The sequence below is a fragment of the Protopterus annectens genome, chromosome 2.part0, assembly GCF_019279795.1.
Source record: "Protopterus annectens isolate FY-2018-M chromosome 2.part0, PAN1.0, whole genome shotgun sequence".
Classification (NCBI taxonomy): domain Eukaryota; kingdom Metazoa; phylum Chordata; order Ceratodontiformes; family Protopteridae; genus Protopterus; species Protopterus annectens.
Genome location: NC_056728.1, coordinates 842,884,835 through 842,903,075, shown reverse-complemented (window position 1 = coordinate 842,903,075; position 18,241 = coordinate 842,884,835). Strand labels below are relative to the sequence as shown.

Below are 18,241 nucleotides of genomic sequence, written 5' to 3'. Positions count from 1 at the left end.
ATGGGGAAGGGTGAGGTAACTGGGAACATTTTTTGTAATTTAATGCACTGGTAGATTTTAAAAATTCTCTTCAGAGTACTTTGGTGGAAATGCTGGAGGAGCAAATGTTTGTAAAAAAAAGAAGAAAATTATTCTTTTTGAGCATGAATATGGGGCTGGCTTAATGGTTAAAACATGTACCTTGTGCATCTGATGCAATTCTCACTTTTGATCACTCTGTGTGATTATTGGCTTGGCATGTAACAGTTTGCAGACTGAATTCCTAATATTTACCTAATAATCTTGTGTGGTAGAATTCTGTGATATAGTTAATTAAAGACTACAAACTTTGCAGCATAATGATGTTGAACATAGCTGCCCTACAAGCAGATGATTTAGGTCTGATTGCCAGCCAATGCAAAAAGCCTGTAAATTTAGATGCTTGTCTTGATGACGTAGATGAGTGACAAAAATATGATACTCATTTGAGGGGATGGAAGTTGGTATAATGGTTAAAGTGTTTACCTCACAGATATAAAACACAGGATCTGATTCTCATCCATGAAAGTAAAATTAGCTAGAGTTAAAATTCCTCACAAGAACAGCTACCCCAGTACCTAACCATGATCAGAACTCCCTAGACACAATAAAGGCTTTAATACATTTAGTGCTACTGGCTGAAAAGAAATTAAAAACAGGTAACTCAAAAACTAAACTAACTGTAACAGTCATAATAAATTTTATAAAGGAGATAAAGAACTGGAGGGTAGGATGCTTAAAAAAGAAGGAGCAAAATTTATAGTAATACATGGAATTTGAGGGAACAATACAAGTAGACTAATGTCAGGTAAGAATTTAGCATTTTTGTACTGCTACAGTTAATAAAATGTGTTAAAAAGAACACATATATACTGCATAACAACAAAATGGAACTGTTACTGTGTTTTATCTTTTCTATTACTGATTGTAAACTCAGGACACCATTTAAAATGGGATGAGGTAATGAATATATTTTAAAAAGAGATGAGTAAGCTGCAAGAGGCACTAAATAAATTAGAGTAATTTCATAAAAGTGTACTCTCTATGGATTGAAAAACACAGCAAATCTTGATAGCACAGCTATACACAAAAATAGAAGATGAACCAGGCAGTGGAGTTTCGGCATAGATCTTGAGTATTAGTGGACGGCAGGCTTGGATTTTAACCTACACAATATATGAAAACAAGTCTCTCTTGTCATTTTGCATTCTGAACTGCATAATTTCTAAAAATATTCACCTGACTATTGACTATATATAATGCATGTAGTTAGTACCAAGCTGAAATACATACAAAGGAAGTTTTAGCCACACAGCCAAAGATGGTAATTTTATATGCTGCTCTTATTTTTGATGTTTTAATAAATGTACTGATTTCCATCAAAAAACAGTATGAAAGGACCTAATAAAGTTGACTCTTTACTTCTTACCAGGCTTTCGATCACATAATCCCGTTCTTCTAGTTGTCCTTTAAGTATCTCTGTTTGCTTTTTTAAATCTTCAACCTGCTCTCTTAGTGAACACACCTCTTCTGACTGGATACCATTTACTTGTACTGTTTCATTGTGGGAATTATGGTGATGACTGTCCTTTCCTGGATGGAAAAAATGATACAGGTAATATATTATCCAGTAAAAGGCATTATGCAGAAAGTTCATAGAATTCATTTTTTTTGAATAACATAAATTTACTAAGTCACTCACTTTACGGTTGGTACAGTCACCAATAAATGCAGAGGGATAACTGTGGTTGCCCAGCAGAGACCATGCCAGTATTACCAACCCAAAGTCAGACTGGACAAAAAAAATCATATCAAACATACATATGTAGGGGTTTTGGATGCATACATACATACATACATATATATATATATATATATATATATATATATATATATATATATATATATAAGTGTACCTCTCTCTCTCGCTATATATATATATATATATATATATATATATATATATACACACACACATGTATGCATGTGGATGTATGTATATTATATATATTTATATATAGAGAGAGATATAGATACACACACAGGTTCCTAAATCTTTTGTTTCACAACCCAAGAACACAATGTAGCATGAACACAACAAAGCGCTGAAGTAATCTTTCTCCCCTAACATAGCGCGCCAAGAACTCGGGCACAGGAAAGAGAGACTACACCTACATGCTCCCAAAAACACAGCTCTGATGAACTGCAGTATCACTTAGAATGCTTATGGTCAAAGTCCAAAAGAACAGCATTAAAAAAAGTTATGCTTCAAAAAATACTTGAACCTTGACACTCTGGATCACTGATCAAGTTTAATTCACCATAATCATCCACCCAGTTTCCCTTTTCTACATGGGGTTGGGATGTTGTGTTAACTGTCATCAACTCTTTCAATCAGTGCCATGCTCCTACCTTCAACAGTCATGCCCGATTGTCATACGTCTTGTCTCATGCAATCCAATCCATCCATCTCTTTGGTGGATGCCCTTGCTTCCTCTTACCTTCTTCTGGTCTCTCCCAAACTTTTACCTATTTTCCTAGATGTATGCCCAACCAATGTAACCTGCTCTTCTCGGATACAGAGCTACTTTTGCTTCTGCACTGGAGTCATTTTCACATCTGTCCCACAGTATGCATCCTACCACCCCATCTCTGGCACAAGCTCTCCATCACTTTTAGCTCCCTTCACTGCCCAGGTTTCTGCACCATAAGAAGTACTAGTTATGCCACTATTTTGTATACCCTACTTTTCACTTTCTTTGGCATTTGTCTGTTATGCACTTCTCCAACACTTTGTGCCATTTGGCTGCAGGACCTCTGATTCTAGCTTTGATTTCTCATTCAACTTTCCATTCTTCTCAACCATCACTCCTAGATGACTGGACTGGTTAACCTGTTCCACTATTTTCTCTTCTATCTCAATTTTCTGCTTATTTTGATTTACTTCATTTGCTGCCATGACAATTGTCTTGTCTGTACTCAGTTTCATCTCATGAGCCTTCGGTCTTGCATTCCACTCCCTGAAGTTTTGCTGAAGTTCTGTTTAGTCTGTTTGTAATGTCACATCATCTGCATGTAGCTGTGTGGATGATTTGTTTCCCCTGACCTGTAGTCCATCACTAGTATGAACAGTAGAAGAAGCCCAGTATGAACAGCAGAAGAAGCCTGATGCACAAACCATCCCCTCGGGGAACCTCTCTGAGAGTCTAATCATTGTGTTACTGTGGCAATGGGCCCCTTGCACACAGCTAACACTAATTCTCCTAAAGTTTCTGGGACTTTGATCTAACATTGCACACAGGCGGGTCCAAAAATGAGCCAGGTATTTAACAAGCCACTTTTCCACTTTAGGAAAGCTCATTCAGAAGATTTATGCATGGCAAACTGATGTGGTTCCTGAATATAAATTCTCTGGCAAGAAGCACATGGAATGGCTAATCTAAAAAGACATCTTGTCAAGTCAGCTTGATTTAGTTTTATGACTGTGTTAACAACGAGCTTGGGCATAAGGAGTATCTATGAGTGCAGTGGCTGACTACAGCAAGGCCTTTAATACTCTACCTTGCATATGCTGGTATGAAAATAAAAATGTATGGGGCTGAATTCCAAACCTGATGTGACTATGTAACTGTATCAGAAATGGAGCGGAATATGTGTATAAACAGAACATGATAAACAAAGCACATAAGCCTTTTACATCAATAAGAAATTATGTCACTTTAAATTTTGGTTACAGGCAACGGAACATACCAGCAAAGCAATGACATTTTTACTGATTTTAAAGCTTCATATTCAGAAAACTGTATGTATAATTGAAAAAAAAAAAAACAATGACCTTCATTGAGTTCAGACGATGCTCTACAGCATGGCAGTCCAACATTTTTGGCTCAGTGGCCACATACCATACAGTTCAAGGGATATTTACCATACGTGGTAAGGTTTGAGTAAGGTAAGGTTTGAGGGACACATTACCATATCCAACGTGTATCTGTCCATTCGAAACAGTCTGTTGCAGGACTTACTGAGGGGCACATAAAATGGTTTGGTGGGCCAGATTGTGTTCCTAGGGCCATCTGTTGGACATTCATGCTCTAGTGGAATATCAGCACTGTTCCACATGAAGCCTTTCACAGGGGATGTACTATTACAGATTACTTGGAAATCATGAAAAAAATCATAACACACAGCAGTAGAAAGCTTGCCAAAAATACAAATGAATATGCTATTGCAATTAAGAACATTTACATGGAATGGAGAGTTGCTAGAATTAATCAAATTAAAGGTAGAGAAAAAACAAAATTTACCACAGATAAAATTAAAGCCCGAAACACTTTGAATTATAACACCTCATTTTCAGAGTATGAAGGGATGAACAAGATGTACTTAATACATTGTATGTTTCATGTTTATTGCATACATGAATATGCCTGATTCACATTCAGTTGCAACACTTTCCAAATATATGTGGTTTCTTGTGGTTCTGTTACTTTTGTTAGCCTTAGAACACATCTGCTAGGTCACCAGGCATTTTTTCATTGTTATGCACTTAGGAAGTATTTGGTATTAGTTTTTTCAGCCTAGATTTGCATTGGGATATTGATATAAACTACATTTTTTGAAACTGAAGATGTTTCAGATTCATGGCTGTGCATTACTGGTGGAGTATCTTTGCAAGTGCACAGTAAATGGTTTAAATTGTACATATTTGTAATGCCTGTAGAAATGCTTGAATGTTTTGCAGACATTTAAGAGAGAATGTACAAAACTCAGAAATGCCACTTCCAACATTTTAACGCATTAAAGTAAGGTGGAATAATGGCATTTAATGTATTTTAGATATTGACAGTTACATATTTAAGTCAACTTAAAAAGAAAAAAAATAAAATTTTAGCCATTCTATGCAAAGATTAAATGGAAAATAAGTTAGAACTTACGGACTAACTAACACAACATAAGAAACACTACAAATGAATATAATTTAAACAATTTGCAACACTATGCACAAATTAATGCCCCATGCATACCTCTCAACTGTACCTCATTACAAGGACCATTCCTCTTTTGGAATCTTAAGAGAAATTTCATGTTGCATGCAGCTCCATGCTGACACAGGTTTGATACAAACTCATTGTTAAGATTTTTTTTTTTTTAGCAAATACCAATAAGAAATAATGCTGAATAATATTGAACACATTATTTCACTAAAAGAACTTTGATGTATGAAGAAACGGTTAATAACCATGCTACAGCTTCATAGATGAATTTGGTAGTGTTTATTCCATATTTTGCCTTTGTTTTACACTATAAGATGTTGAGAGATATAACTCAATGATTTGCGGTTAAATCACAGCTACAGTTTTTGAAACAGTTCTCACATAAAAAAAAAACATGAAAAAACATACACATGAATAACGTACATATCGACAGTATCACCATCAAAAGTAAAAATGCAGTGTGCTGACTGGCATCTGCAGCAAATCACTGACAGCTAGTTCAAGCACAAATAATTTCACAACCACATACTTAAAATCAACCCCAAATGCTGTATTGTTAAAAACTTGAGAAGCACAACTCATAAGATCATAGGATCACAGGAAGTTACTAGGCTAATGGCCCTAGGGCCCTTACAAGCCTAGTCAAGTTCTTACCCTTATTTCCATGATCAGCATGTACTGACACTGTCCAAGCGGGACACATGTGGAACCCCCGGGGTGAATTTAGTCACCCATCCAATCATCCAAATTGCATATGAAGAGGGCCACAGAGATGCTCTGTTTGACAAAGTGGGAGTCTGTTCTAAAGGTGTGGTAACCTCTGGGAGACAAATCTGTCCCTCCAGCAGGTTTTATTGCTATCGCATACTAGGTTAAGGTCTTTAGAGCGAGTAACCCGTGTGCCATTTGAATTATGGATATGCAGCATTTCCAATAAAGCAGGGTCAGAGTTTGCCCTGTAAACAAGGCAGAGATCACCTCTGAGTAGTCTGTATAAAACAGAATAAAGTGACAGTGATTTCAGATGATCCCCATAGGACAGATGCTGAAGACAGAACAGTTTTGTACCTACCATAAATGTAGATGTTCGAGTGTATACCCTGCTGCAGTCATCACACTTGGGTTATCCTGCCATCAGGCGGTCCCGCAGTCGGCCCGAATTCCAAAGTCTTGGTCCGGCGTCGGTTGCTGTCACTTCTTCCCTGACGTCAGAGCGCCAGGGGTATATGAAAGGCATCCAACGCCATTTTCTTCAGTTTTTCTTGCCCCAGATGTCAGGTGCCCCCCCCCAAATGGTGGTCAGTAGATAGTACCAATAATAAAAAGTGTAGCATAAACAAAAAATCCCTCCAGCTATAAGCAAATACACCACAAAGGTTGTAAAAGATTTTAAGGTATAGAAAGGTCTTAGGTCAGAGGGGATGGAGGGAGGGTAACCTGGACGGCAGCAGGGTATACACTCGAACATCTACATTTATGGTAGGTACAAAACTGTACTATGTTCATCGTGTTACCCTGCTGCAGTCATCACACTTGGGTAGAATCCCAAAGCTAAGGATGGGAGGTGGAGTCAAACAGGGTTAGAGGAGGCTAGAAGGCCCTAAAAACTGCAGTGGTGAAGCCAGCTCTAGTCTTAGAGTAAAGTGGTAGCTGGTAATGTTTGGTGAAGGCGTGTACCGAACTCCAAGTTGCAGCTTCCAGAATATCCTTGGTTGGCACCCCCCTGAGGAAGGCTGTAGATGTAGCTGCTGCCCTGGTAGAGTGGGGCCTTATGCTAGCAGGAACTGGTTTTCCATGGTGGGTGTAGCAAAAACGTATGCAGTGTCCTATCCATTTGGAAATTGTCTGTTTTGAGATAGCCTTTCCTTGAGTTGCTGTAGCATAGGATACAAAAAGCTGGTCAGATTTTCTGAAAACCTTAGTTTTATCCAAATAGTAACATAGCTGCCTGTGAATGTCCAAGGAATGTAGGAGTCTTTCTCCTTTGTTCTGTGGCTTTGGAAAGAAGGTGGGTAAATGGATGGTTTGATTTAGAGCCACACTGGATACCACCTTAGGCATACAGGAGGGGTTAGTTCGCAGAGAAACTATGTCTTGATGAAAAATGAGGAAAGGCTCTACTGCCACTAGTGCCTGAAGCTCTGAAACTCTTCTCGCTGAAGTAATTGCTAGCAGCAGGGCAGTCTTCCATGATATAAACTTTAAGTCAGCTGAGAAAGCTGGCTCAAAATGAGGTAGCGTAAGTTTTTCCAGAACAAAGTTGAGGTCCCAAGTAGGTGTTGGTGCTCTCCTGGGAGGCCTAATGTTTTTGGCCCCTCTGAGAAACTGCCTTAGGAGTAGATGTGAAAATAAGGGAGGATCCGTGTTATAGTGAGATGAAATAGCTGAGGCGTGGATTTTAATAGATGAAAATGAAAGCCCTTAGTTAAATATTGCAGAATCTGAGGTATGTCAGGCTGAAGGGTATTTTGGCCTTTAGCTTGGTTCCAGGCGCAAAACCTTTTCCATTTGTCTGAGTAGGCTTTCCTGGTGCTGGGCCTCCTGGCCTCCAGAATAACATCCATAACAGCTTGTGAGAGAGGAGCTGGCTAGTTGCTTAGGTGATTTGCCATGCAGCCAAGTTTAAGATTTTGAGCTGGCTGAGTAGAATCTGATTGTCTTGCTGTGTGAGCAGATGGGTGATTTGTGGTAGAATCCATGGTGGGCCCTGGGCCATATTCCTTAATAGTGGATACCAGTGCTGGCGTGGCCAGTCTGGGGCAATGAGTATCATTCGGGGTCTCTCCATCCTGACTTTCAGCAGCACCTTTGTGAGAAGGGGTAATGGAGGAAAGGCGTATACTGTCAGCATTTTCCAACTGAATGAGAGTGCGTCCACTTTCCAAGCTTGATGGTGAAAGGTCCTTGTGCAAAATTTTGTTAGTTGATAATTCTGGGGGCTGGCAAACAGGTCTATGTCTGGGAGCCCCCATTTTTGAGTTATCATTGCAAATACTTGTGGATCCAGTTTCCACTCGTGGGGATCCATGATGTTTCTGCTTAGGTCGTCTGATAATGTGTTCTTTTTTTCCTGGCAGGAATTGGGCTTGTAATTGAACTTGGTAAGCCAGTGCTGTGCTCCACAAGGTCATTGCTTGCCTGCATAGAGGGTAGGAGTGTGTACCCCCTTGCTTGTTTATGTACCACATTACTGTGGTGTTGTCTGTCCTTATGATAAGCTGTCCTGGATGTAAGAGGTCCTTGAAGGCTGTTTTGTACAGCTGGCATTTCTTTTTGATTGATGTGCAGATTCCTTTGATCTGCAGTCCATATGCCTTGAATGCACCGTCCTGCCATGTGTGCACCCCAGGCATAGTCCGATGCATCTGTTGTCATAGTTTGCCTGGCTGGGGGTAAGGTGAAAGGCTGACCCTTGTTAAGGTGACATGCCTGTGACCACCACAGAAACTCCTGTTGAAGGCAGGGAATGAGAGGTATCATTGTTTCCAAGCTGTGGCTGTGTTGAGTCCATACGCTTTTTAGGTACCATTGTAATTTCCTCATATGCAGTTTTGCAAATGGTATTAGAAGTATGCAAGATGCCATGAAGCCCAAGGCCTGCAGAATTTTTCTTGCAGGGAGTTGGGTCTTTGTTGCCATTGCTCTGAAGTATTGAGTTAATTGTAGTTGTTTGTCTGGCTTCAGATAAGCCATCTGGGCCATTGTATTCAAGCTGGCACCCAGGAATGTCATATTTTGTTTGGACACTAGTTTTGATTTCTTTTCGTTTACTGTGTACCCTAGGCAACTTAAAAGATGTTTTACAAAAGCCAGGTGTTGTAAGAGAATGTCCTTGCTTTCTGCTTGGATGAGGCAGTCGTCCAGGTATGGGTATTTCTGAATTCCTCTTTGTCTGCAGTATGCAATTACTGGTGCCGGGCATTTTGTGAAGACCCTGGGCGCAGTAGATAAGCCAAAGGGCAGTGCAGAGAATTGGTAATGGGTTGAACCTGCAATGAAACGGAGGTATCTTCTGCAATTTTGTCTGATAGGGACATGCAGGTATGCCTCCTTGAGGTCCAACATTACTAGCCAAGCTTTCTTGCCCAACATGGGAAGAATCTGCTGTAGTGTTAGCATCTTGAATTTGGGTACTTGCAAGAAGGTGTTTAAAATTGAAAGGTCCAGAATGGGTCTTCAAGCATTGTCCTTTCTAGGGACTAGAAAGAGCCTTGAGTAAAATCCTTGGCCTTGCTCCTGTGTAGGTACCAGATGAATGGCTCTCATGTCCATGAGAGCTGTAATTTGTTTTTGTGCCTCTGCCCATTGATTTTGTGGCAGGTTTGGCATTCCTTTTATCCTTGGCAAGGTGTGGAAATGGAATCTGTATCCTTGTGAGATAATGTCTAGGACCCATTTGTCCTTTGTGACGATGCGACAGTTGTCTGCAAAAAGTGCTAATTTTCCTCCCAAGGGGGCTGCCAAGAGAGTTTTGCTTGGCAGTTTGAGGTTTAAGTCATTGTGTTTGCCTTCTAGTAGTTTGGGACCTGTCTTCTCCTCCCTTCTGTGTTGCAGTGCCCCATTGGCAAGGTTTGTAAGGGATTTGTGCTTGTCGTCTGCCCCTTGGGCGCCTGTATTTACCCCTCTGTGGTCTGTCAGAAGCTGGAAAGGACCAATTTTTTGTTGGCCAATTTCTGCTGAAGCGTGGGGGTTGTACCTGTAAGAAGTCTTTGACAGTCTGCATAGATTTTGCCTTATCCTCCATTTTCTTTAAAATCTCCTCTGCTTTAACCCCAAATAAGACATCCTGCTGTAAGGATGCATCTAGTAACTTTGCTTTAACATGATCAGGCAGAGATTGTTCCTTTAACCAAGCATGCCTACGTATAACAGACCCAGTAACAGCTGCTCTAGAGGAAGCTTCCAAGGCATCAAAGCCACATTGTAAAGTATGTTTGCCCACCTGTTCAGCTGCATGCAACAGATCCTGCATTTCCTTGAATTCAGACTGTTAAGGGTGCGTGCCCATCTTTTGTTTTATTTGAGACATTAGGAATTGCTGGTATTTAAGCATGTGAAATTGACAATTTAGTGCTCTCATAGCTAGAGTAGCTGTGGTGTAAACCTTCTTCCCCCACCTATCTAGTGCTCTGGAGTCCCTTTCAGAGGGTACAGGATTTTTAGCCATAGAAGCCTTAGCCCCTTTGGGACCCTGGGAGATTGTCTCTGGATCAGCAACACGGCTTTTGTATAGGAATTTGTGTGAGTCACGCACTCTATAGTATCTATCTGGTTTGGCTGGAGCAGGCGGCAGAGAATCTGGATTTAGACTAGATTCTAAGAAAACATCATCCACAATGTCTAAAACTGGGGGGATAGCAAGTGGTCTGTGCTGGGGGAGTAAAAGAAACTCTTGAAGCCTTTTCTTTGAGTAGTCCTGACCTTCCCAGTGGAAATGTTCCCTCATGGTATGTAAGTTTTTCCCAAAGGAATAATCTTCAGGGGGAGAAGCTGAGGGAATGGAGTCTTCAGCATCAGAATCTTCATAAGGGGGAAAGGAGTAATCCTGTTCCTCAGAGGAGCCTGAGGAAACAGACACTTGATCCGAGGAGGCATAATCCTCCTCTTGTCTAGGCCTTTTGTCGGGGGGGGGGGTTGGGAACCCCTGATCAAAGAAATCAAATCTTCAGCCATTTTAAGCATCTGTTTCTTAGGCATAGGGCCTTGACCTGGAGACTGAAGTGTAGTCTTTTTTGGTTTTAGAGGAGTCTTAAGCTTAGCATAAGATTTTATGGTGACAGTAGTCGGTCTGAAGACACCTTCAGAAACCAAAGGTGTTTCTACAGCACCGGCTTCTCCTTCTGCAATGTCATCGGTAGGGCCTAAAGAAAATGGCTGCGTTGGCCTAGAACTCTCTGCTGGAGAATCCGAAGCGGTCTGGGGATCCAATTCAGCAGTAGCCAGGGGCTGCATAGGCACCTCACTGAAAACCGGAGAACCGGCGACCGGCCCAGCCGAGGCCTCAGAGTCTGGCTTGGAAATACGCTGCCTTTCTTTATCTTTGCGTTTTTTTATGCACGCCAGTAGTTGGTTGCTCTGACGGCATAGTGTAATTAAATTTCCTACTGAAGTAGTGTCGTGCAAAATCAAAGCGTTGCTTTATAGTTCGCTTATTGAACCTAGCACAAAACCGACAACCAGTGAAGTCGTGGTCTGGGCCTAGGCAAGGTATACAAAAAGAATGAAAGTCCTTATGAGGTATTTGCTTCCCACAAGAAATGCAATTGTTAACTTTTTTCTGACATCGGACTGAGGCAAGAAAAGGTTCCCCAACGGGGTACTTAGCTTTGAAGACTTCGGACTGAAACTCGATTCGAAAATCTCAGGTGTCGGCCGACCGGCACTTGCGAACTGCTTCTGCTTCGGGCACCGCGCAGCAAGAAAGACTGAAGAAAATGGCGTTGGATGCCTCTCATATACCCCTGGTGCTTTGACGTCAGGGAAGAAGCGACAGCAACCGATGCCGGACCAAGACTTTGGAATTCGGGCCGACTGAGGGACCGTCTGATGGCAGGATAACCCAAGTGTGATGACTGCATCACGGTAACACGATGAACATCTTGAATTTTCCAAGATAAATATCAAAAGGGGCCCTTTACTCAATTATTGGCCTGATGTGGGAAGAGTACCGAGAGGTTATAACTTCTTTTTTTCTGGAGGCAATTCCCTTACTTATGAAATGACGAATATAAAATAAAACGCCCTTCTTACCAATGTGGGACATGGTGGTCAAAGGTAAGGTTGCTGTCAACCTGTGTGCCCAGGTCTCTCACCACTGAGTGTGTACTTAAGGTGTTGTTATTGATGTGGAAGTCAGCAAGAACACTGCTTTTACTGAAAGGAATGATAATACAATTTTTTGCATTTAGTTTAAGGCCACAACTTTGGCACCAATCATTTGCTTGTGTAAGACCCTCTTCTAGGATGATGACATAATTTGGAGATTCTGTGACCACTCACAGTTTGTAGTCATCACAAACTTTGTCAGCCACAAACCTTTAGTTTTTGTTTGTACTTCAGAGAAATAGATTCCAAACAGTAGAGGTCCCAGAACTGATCCCTGTGGAACACCACTGGTCTGCTGTTGGAGGTGGATTCCCCTATTCTGGCTATACGAGTTCTATCAGTAAGCCAGTTAGCGACCCATCTAACAATATAAGGTTAATGCCTAGTTGGGTGAGTTTGTCAATGATGCCTGAGTGCGGGATAGTGTTAAATGCCTTGGCTAAGTCCAGGTAGGGTGTTTGCACAGATTTCCCTTCGTCCAGTGCTTTGGTGACTGTCTCGAAGAAGTCCATGAGGTTTAACAGGCATGATTTCCCTTTGACAAATCCAAACTGAGTAGGGTCAAGTGTTTGGAGATTACCTATATCTTTGTTGATGAGGTCCATGACGACTCTCTCTATGGCCTTGCAGATAAAGCTACTCAGTCAAATAGGTCTATAGTTCCTGGGGCCAGTGGAAGCACCACCTTTGTGCAAGGGAGTAATGGTGGCGATTTTCCATTCAGCTGGTATGAAGTTGGTCCTAAGGCGTACCCAATGGTGTTGCTAATTCATGTTTGAGCCCATGTAAGACGCAGCCTGGGATATTATTAGGGTCCACAGATTTATGACCTGCTCTTGAGAGATACAAGGCAGGGACAGGTGGCAGGGATATCATTGGCTACATGTGTTGGGGACAGGAGAGTGAAGTTTTCACAGAACCTGTCGGTCAACAGGTTAGCTATGTCCACAGGCTCAGTATATGTGGTATCATTAACTACCAGTTTGGTGCAAATCTACGCCTTTCCTTTTAAGTTACACATGTAACTATAGAATGCCTTGTTGTTGACCTTTGGTGAGGAAGCTAATTTGGACTCGTAGTTTGCTTTGGAGGACTTCACAAGTCGTCCTATTTGCTTGTTTACGCTGAGGAGGGAGTGTTTCCAATTTAGGAGGGCTCACTCCCTCTTACTCTTAGCAATTTCTTCCTCTTACTGTGTCTTGCAATAGCTACATCTCATCCAACCCAGGCGTCTCACACAGTATCCACTGTATCCTAGCTTCTAACCCAGAACGAATTGCCTAAGGGGACCCAGCAGTGCTTCCTGTAACCATTCTACCTCCCCTCAAGCACTTAAACAGTGTGTGTGTACACTATTGTGTAACTCATCTCACTATGGTTAACTATTGTCTCCGTGCATGATAGCTAGCAGCCCACCACAGACTTTAGGTTCCATTCTAGCTCTCCCGGCTCTATCCCATCCCACCCCCCACTAAGAGATAAGCCAGTAACCTAGCATTTACTCCATTTGGCCACTAGGTGGCAGCTTTTTACCTCTATCAGCCTCTCCTATCTCACTACAAGGTTCAAACGTTTTTCCTTTGAGTTACATTAAACATCTCTGCTTTTGCTCCAAAGTTCTGTGAATTCTCTGCTACTGTTTACCTGAATTACATAGTGACCATAGTCTATATCCCCCTATGCCTCCTTACCTTGTGCTCTGCTCTCTGCTTTACTGATTGTTTCTGCTGGCTACGTTTTCTTCCTCCTCCTTGGTTCTTCCCACTCTGTTCGCCCTTCGGGTTCACTCCGCTCCCCTAACCTGCCCCCAATTCCCACCTACCCTCAGCACCTGTACACTTATACTCATAAACCACACTTACTCCAATCAACTCATACCTTCTCCTCACCCCTTACTTCCACACCCCACCCTCCTAGCATCTCTTTACAATACTAACCCTACCTTAAATCCCACACCATAGTACACTTTATTCCATACCCCCCACTCTAAGTGTAAACAACCACAATGCTTTCAAAACCAACCCAGTTTATAACCCTAATACTACTTCTCCTCACCTTGTCCTATCTAAGTTACCTAACCAGGCCTCTCAATAATAACCCCCCCATTCACACAACAAGTTCAAGCACTACAAAACACATATACTTTACTAGCCCTATTAGTCCCTATCTATACCCCTTTAATTATTGTTTGCTCTTCCCTTACAAACTCATCTCTACCCACAAACACACTACTCCAGTCTTAACTATGCCTACTCCTACAAAACAAATAACCTTCAAACTACATGACAATCAGGCTAAATACCTCTTTTACCACATTCACCAACTTATTACCACTCTTCTTTCTGGAGATGTACACCCTAACCCTGGCCCCTCTCCTACCTACAGTTCAAATTCCCTCCTTCACACTCCCCCCTCATCAGGAAAATTCCTCTTTCTCTCAGCTCTAAATGCTCAAAGTATATGTAACAAAATCCCTAACCTACATGCCTGGCTTCTCCATAACCAACCAGACATCCTGTCTATCTCCGAAACATGGCTGAAACCATCCATAAAAGACTCTGAGATAACACCCCCCAACTACAGTATTATCAGAAAAGACAGAACCCATAAAAAGGTGGTGGTGTCGCTCTATTGTACTCTTCCTCCTTGTCAGTTATTCCATATACTAAACCCATTCCCCAATTTGCTAACACTGAACTAATCCTCGCCCTACTTCAAATAAACAGACATAAGTTCATTTGCATAGCCTCCCTCTACATCCCTCCTGGGGACAATGTCCATATATGGAAGATATACTCTCCTGGCTCTCCACCAACATAACCACTGAGACTATAATCCTTGACGACACAAACAATAACTGGACCAGCATTCAATCTCCCATAAATCCCCTGAATATAAACCTCTACAACTTCAATCAGCTAATCAACACCACTACCAGACCTACCAAAGATCACTCCTCTGATAGTACCCTTGATTGGATTCTGGTCTCTCATCCTCATTATATATCCAGTTGTGGTACCCTCCCTGACTCCCTCAGTGACCACTATCCCACTTTTGCTCATCGTCACTCCCCCTCCCTACAACTCTCTCCTACCTACATCTCCACACGCTCCCTAAAACACTTCAACTCCTCCACTTTCTCCAACACACTAAAACACTTCAACTGGAGCACCCTAAAAACCCTCCCCCTAGAAGATGCCGTCACCTACTTCAATACCACATTTATAAACCTTTTACCACTGCCCCACTAAAAACAAAAAGGAATAAAAGTAACACTGTCCCTTGGCTAAGCAAAGATACTTTAGCTGTCATGTGCCTATGAGATAAAGCCCTAAACATTCACCATAAACATAAAACTCCCATCACCCTAAATGAATATAGAATACTTCGTGACAGAGCTAAAAAACGTATTTCTTTAGACCGTAAATCCTAATTCTCCTCAATCCAAAACAACCATAAGACAGACCCAAAAAAATTCTGGGATGGTATCAACTCCCTCTTTAACCCTGGTAGAAAGGAAAACCCTAGCCCAGACCCCTATACCCCGGACAAGGACTTACCCAATTCAACTATTTCTCATTGACTCAATAACCAAACTAACATCATCCTTCACAAACAGCCCTACATCCTCTCCTTTACCATCCCCTATTTCTTCTTACTCAAATACTCCCACCTCCCAACCTCCTCCCTTCTCTATAAAACCCATCCTCATATCAACTATAAAAAACTCCTCCAGAACTTAAAACCATGCTCCAATGCCCCTGACAACATTCCTTCCTACTTCCAAAAGACAGCTGCTGATGCTGTTGCCTTCCCCATCTGCATTCTTATAAATCGATCAATCCAAGAAGGCCATGTACCCCAAACTCTGGAAAAAGGCCTTTATTAGTCCCCTCCACAAAGGGGGTAACAACTATATCATCTCTAATTTCCGACCTATCGCTATCTTATCACCCATCTCAAAATTTCTTGAAAAGTGTATCCACCTACATCTTTTACCATATCTCATAGACAACCATCTGCTAACTCCCACATAATATGGATTCAGATCTGGCCATAGCACCACTACCGCTCTCCTCTCCTTCCTCGAAACAGTGAATAAAGCCTGTGATTCTGGACACACTGTCTACCCTCCTTCTTGATCTTTCTAAGGCCTTTGATACTATCTCTCATAACCTTCTCCTAACTAAACTCTCTAACCTAAATCTTTCTCCTTCCTCTATCAACTGGTTTTCCAGCTATCTCTCTAACAGGCAGCAAGCCGTGAAATGGAAAAAAACCTTATCCCCATTCCTCAACACTCCCACTGGCGTTCCCCAGGGTTCCATATTAGGTCCCCTACTGTTCAATATTTTCATCAATGACTTTCACCGCTCCATCCCTAATGCAAACATTATCCAATACGCTGATGACTCAACAATCATCTGCTCTGCAACCTCCACCTCCACTCTCATAAAACTAATACAAGATGCCTTCTCCTCCACTGAGCAATGGATGCTAGAGAACCATCTGGTACTCAATGCATCAAAAACCAAACTCATGATATTCACCCCCCTCAAAAACCACAATAATTGACAAAAACTCATTCTCCATCATCAGTAAGAAAAATACTCCTCTTGAAATAGTATCCAATGCAAAACTGCTTGGAGTACTTATTGACGATCAGCTCAAGTTTGATATCCACCTCCACACAAATATCAAAAAAAACACCAGAAACTAGACATGCTCTACTGCCACAATCGCTACCTCACCCGCTCTACCAGGCTTGTTCTCTCTACCACATATCTTATCCCTTCTCTCCTTTATGGTGCCCCACTCCTAACTAACTTACAATCTTCCCTAAAGACAAAACTCTCTTGCTGTTACAACAAAATCTCCAAATTCGCCACTGGATACATACATTCCACCCATCACTGTACTGCCCTCCACAAACTAAATTGGCTAGAGTTGCCCAATTACCTCACCTACATTCAACTCATACATGCCCACAAACTCATCTTTAATCCCTCTCTTTGCCCCGCCCTTGCCTCAACCTTTAAAATTAATTTTCCCAACAGACTCCTAAGAACCAATACCCAAAATCTGATCGAACTGCATAAGCCTGCACACCCACCTGGCAAATTTCTACTATCCTTCTCCTTAGCACGTCTCTGGAACTCCCTGCCACCTCACCTTCGCACCACTAGCAGCCTCACTACTTTCAAAATCTTGCTTTATTCTTACCTCTAACAACCCTCTGGGAATGCTCCTGTTCCCATCCCACATGGATTCCCCAGTAACACACATATTTCATACCCCCATTCTCAATCTTCTTCCCCATCCTTCTCTGTACAATCTTTCTCACCACTTCCTTCCTTACTCCCCTTCTTCCCTAAACTCATCACCCCTTATACCCAATTCTGTCTCTTCCTCCTCCTTCATATTTTCCTCAGCAGAAATACTCATTCTGTAAATATCTTCTTATAGTTGTATGCATTTGCTATCATGGAATTACATATTTGTAAATATTGTAACATTCACTTAGATAGCCTTTAATTCTCTTTTTACATCTTATTAAATTGCACCTTCAGATAGCATTTTTATCTGTACTATTGTTATTTTATACTAATGAAATAATGTTGTTTTATTCATTGTATACTGTGGAGCTTTTCTCCCCAGGACTCCAATGAAAATGGGCTCTTCTGGCCCAATAGACTATCCTGGAAAACAAACTTCAAATAATAAATAATAATATTGTAAAGCCTGTTAATGTCAGTTGTCCATCAGGCAGGTTTGCGCTTCCTTGAGGAGCATGTTTTGGTCCTCTCAGATATGGCCGAATCAATGCAGGCATACAGGTGCTCGTATAAAGCATTGGTGTAGAGCTCGACATATCTGCCAGTTCCATCTGAGAGAGGAGGTGCAGTGAAGCTATTTTTACCATCCCCATAAGAGGTTATAATCTGCTTTGGAGAAGTTTTTTTAGTTTAGATGCTGGGGAGGGGCAGGTGTGATAGTTACTTCGAATGACACCGATTTGTGGTCAGATCTTACCAGGGAGGACCTCAAAGTGGGATGCTACAGTGGTCTGCCAAATGGATAAGCACCAGATACAGGATGCTGGCACCCCTTGTGAGGTTGTCAACCAGCAGATCCAGGGCACTGGAGTCAACAAAGTCAGGGAACCTTTGGGCAAGTGAGTTTGAGCACGAGTATTTTACCCAGTCAACGGATGAGTAGTTAAAGTCACCCAAAACCATGGTGTTCAGATGTATCTTGATAGATTCAAGTAGATCCAAACAGGCAGACTGGGTATCTTGATTCATGGAGGGGGTCTTGTAGCCGACAATGACTTGAATAGGTGCCCTACCAACAGTTAATTGCACCCGAAGTATCTCCAGGGAACCAAACTGTTTAACCAACCT

General features: G+C 41.7%; 1 protein-coding gene across 5 annotated transcripts in view; it reads right to left on the bottom strand.

Annotated features, from left to right (window-relative positions):
* USO1 (USO1 vesicle transport factor) overlaps nt 1-18,241 on the bottom strand; it is a 1,866,649-nt gene that overhangs the window by 300,543 nt on the left and 1,547,865 nt on the right. For all 5 annotated transcript variants that reach the window (XM_044061107.1, XM_044061108.1, XM_044061110.1 and 2 more), the window contains one exon: nt 1,448-1,611. In XM_044061107.1, coding sequence (XP_043917042.1) covers nt 1,448-1,611 — 164 coding nt within the window. The remainder of the gene's footprint in view (nt 1-1,447; nt 1,612-18,241) is intronic.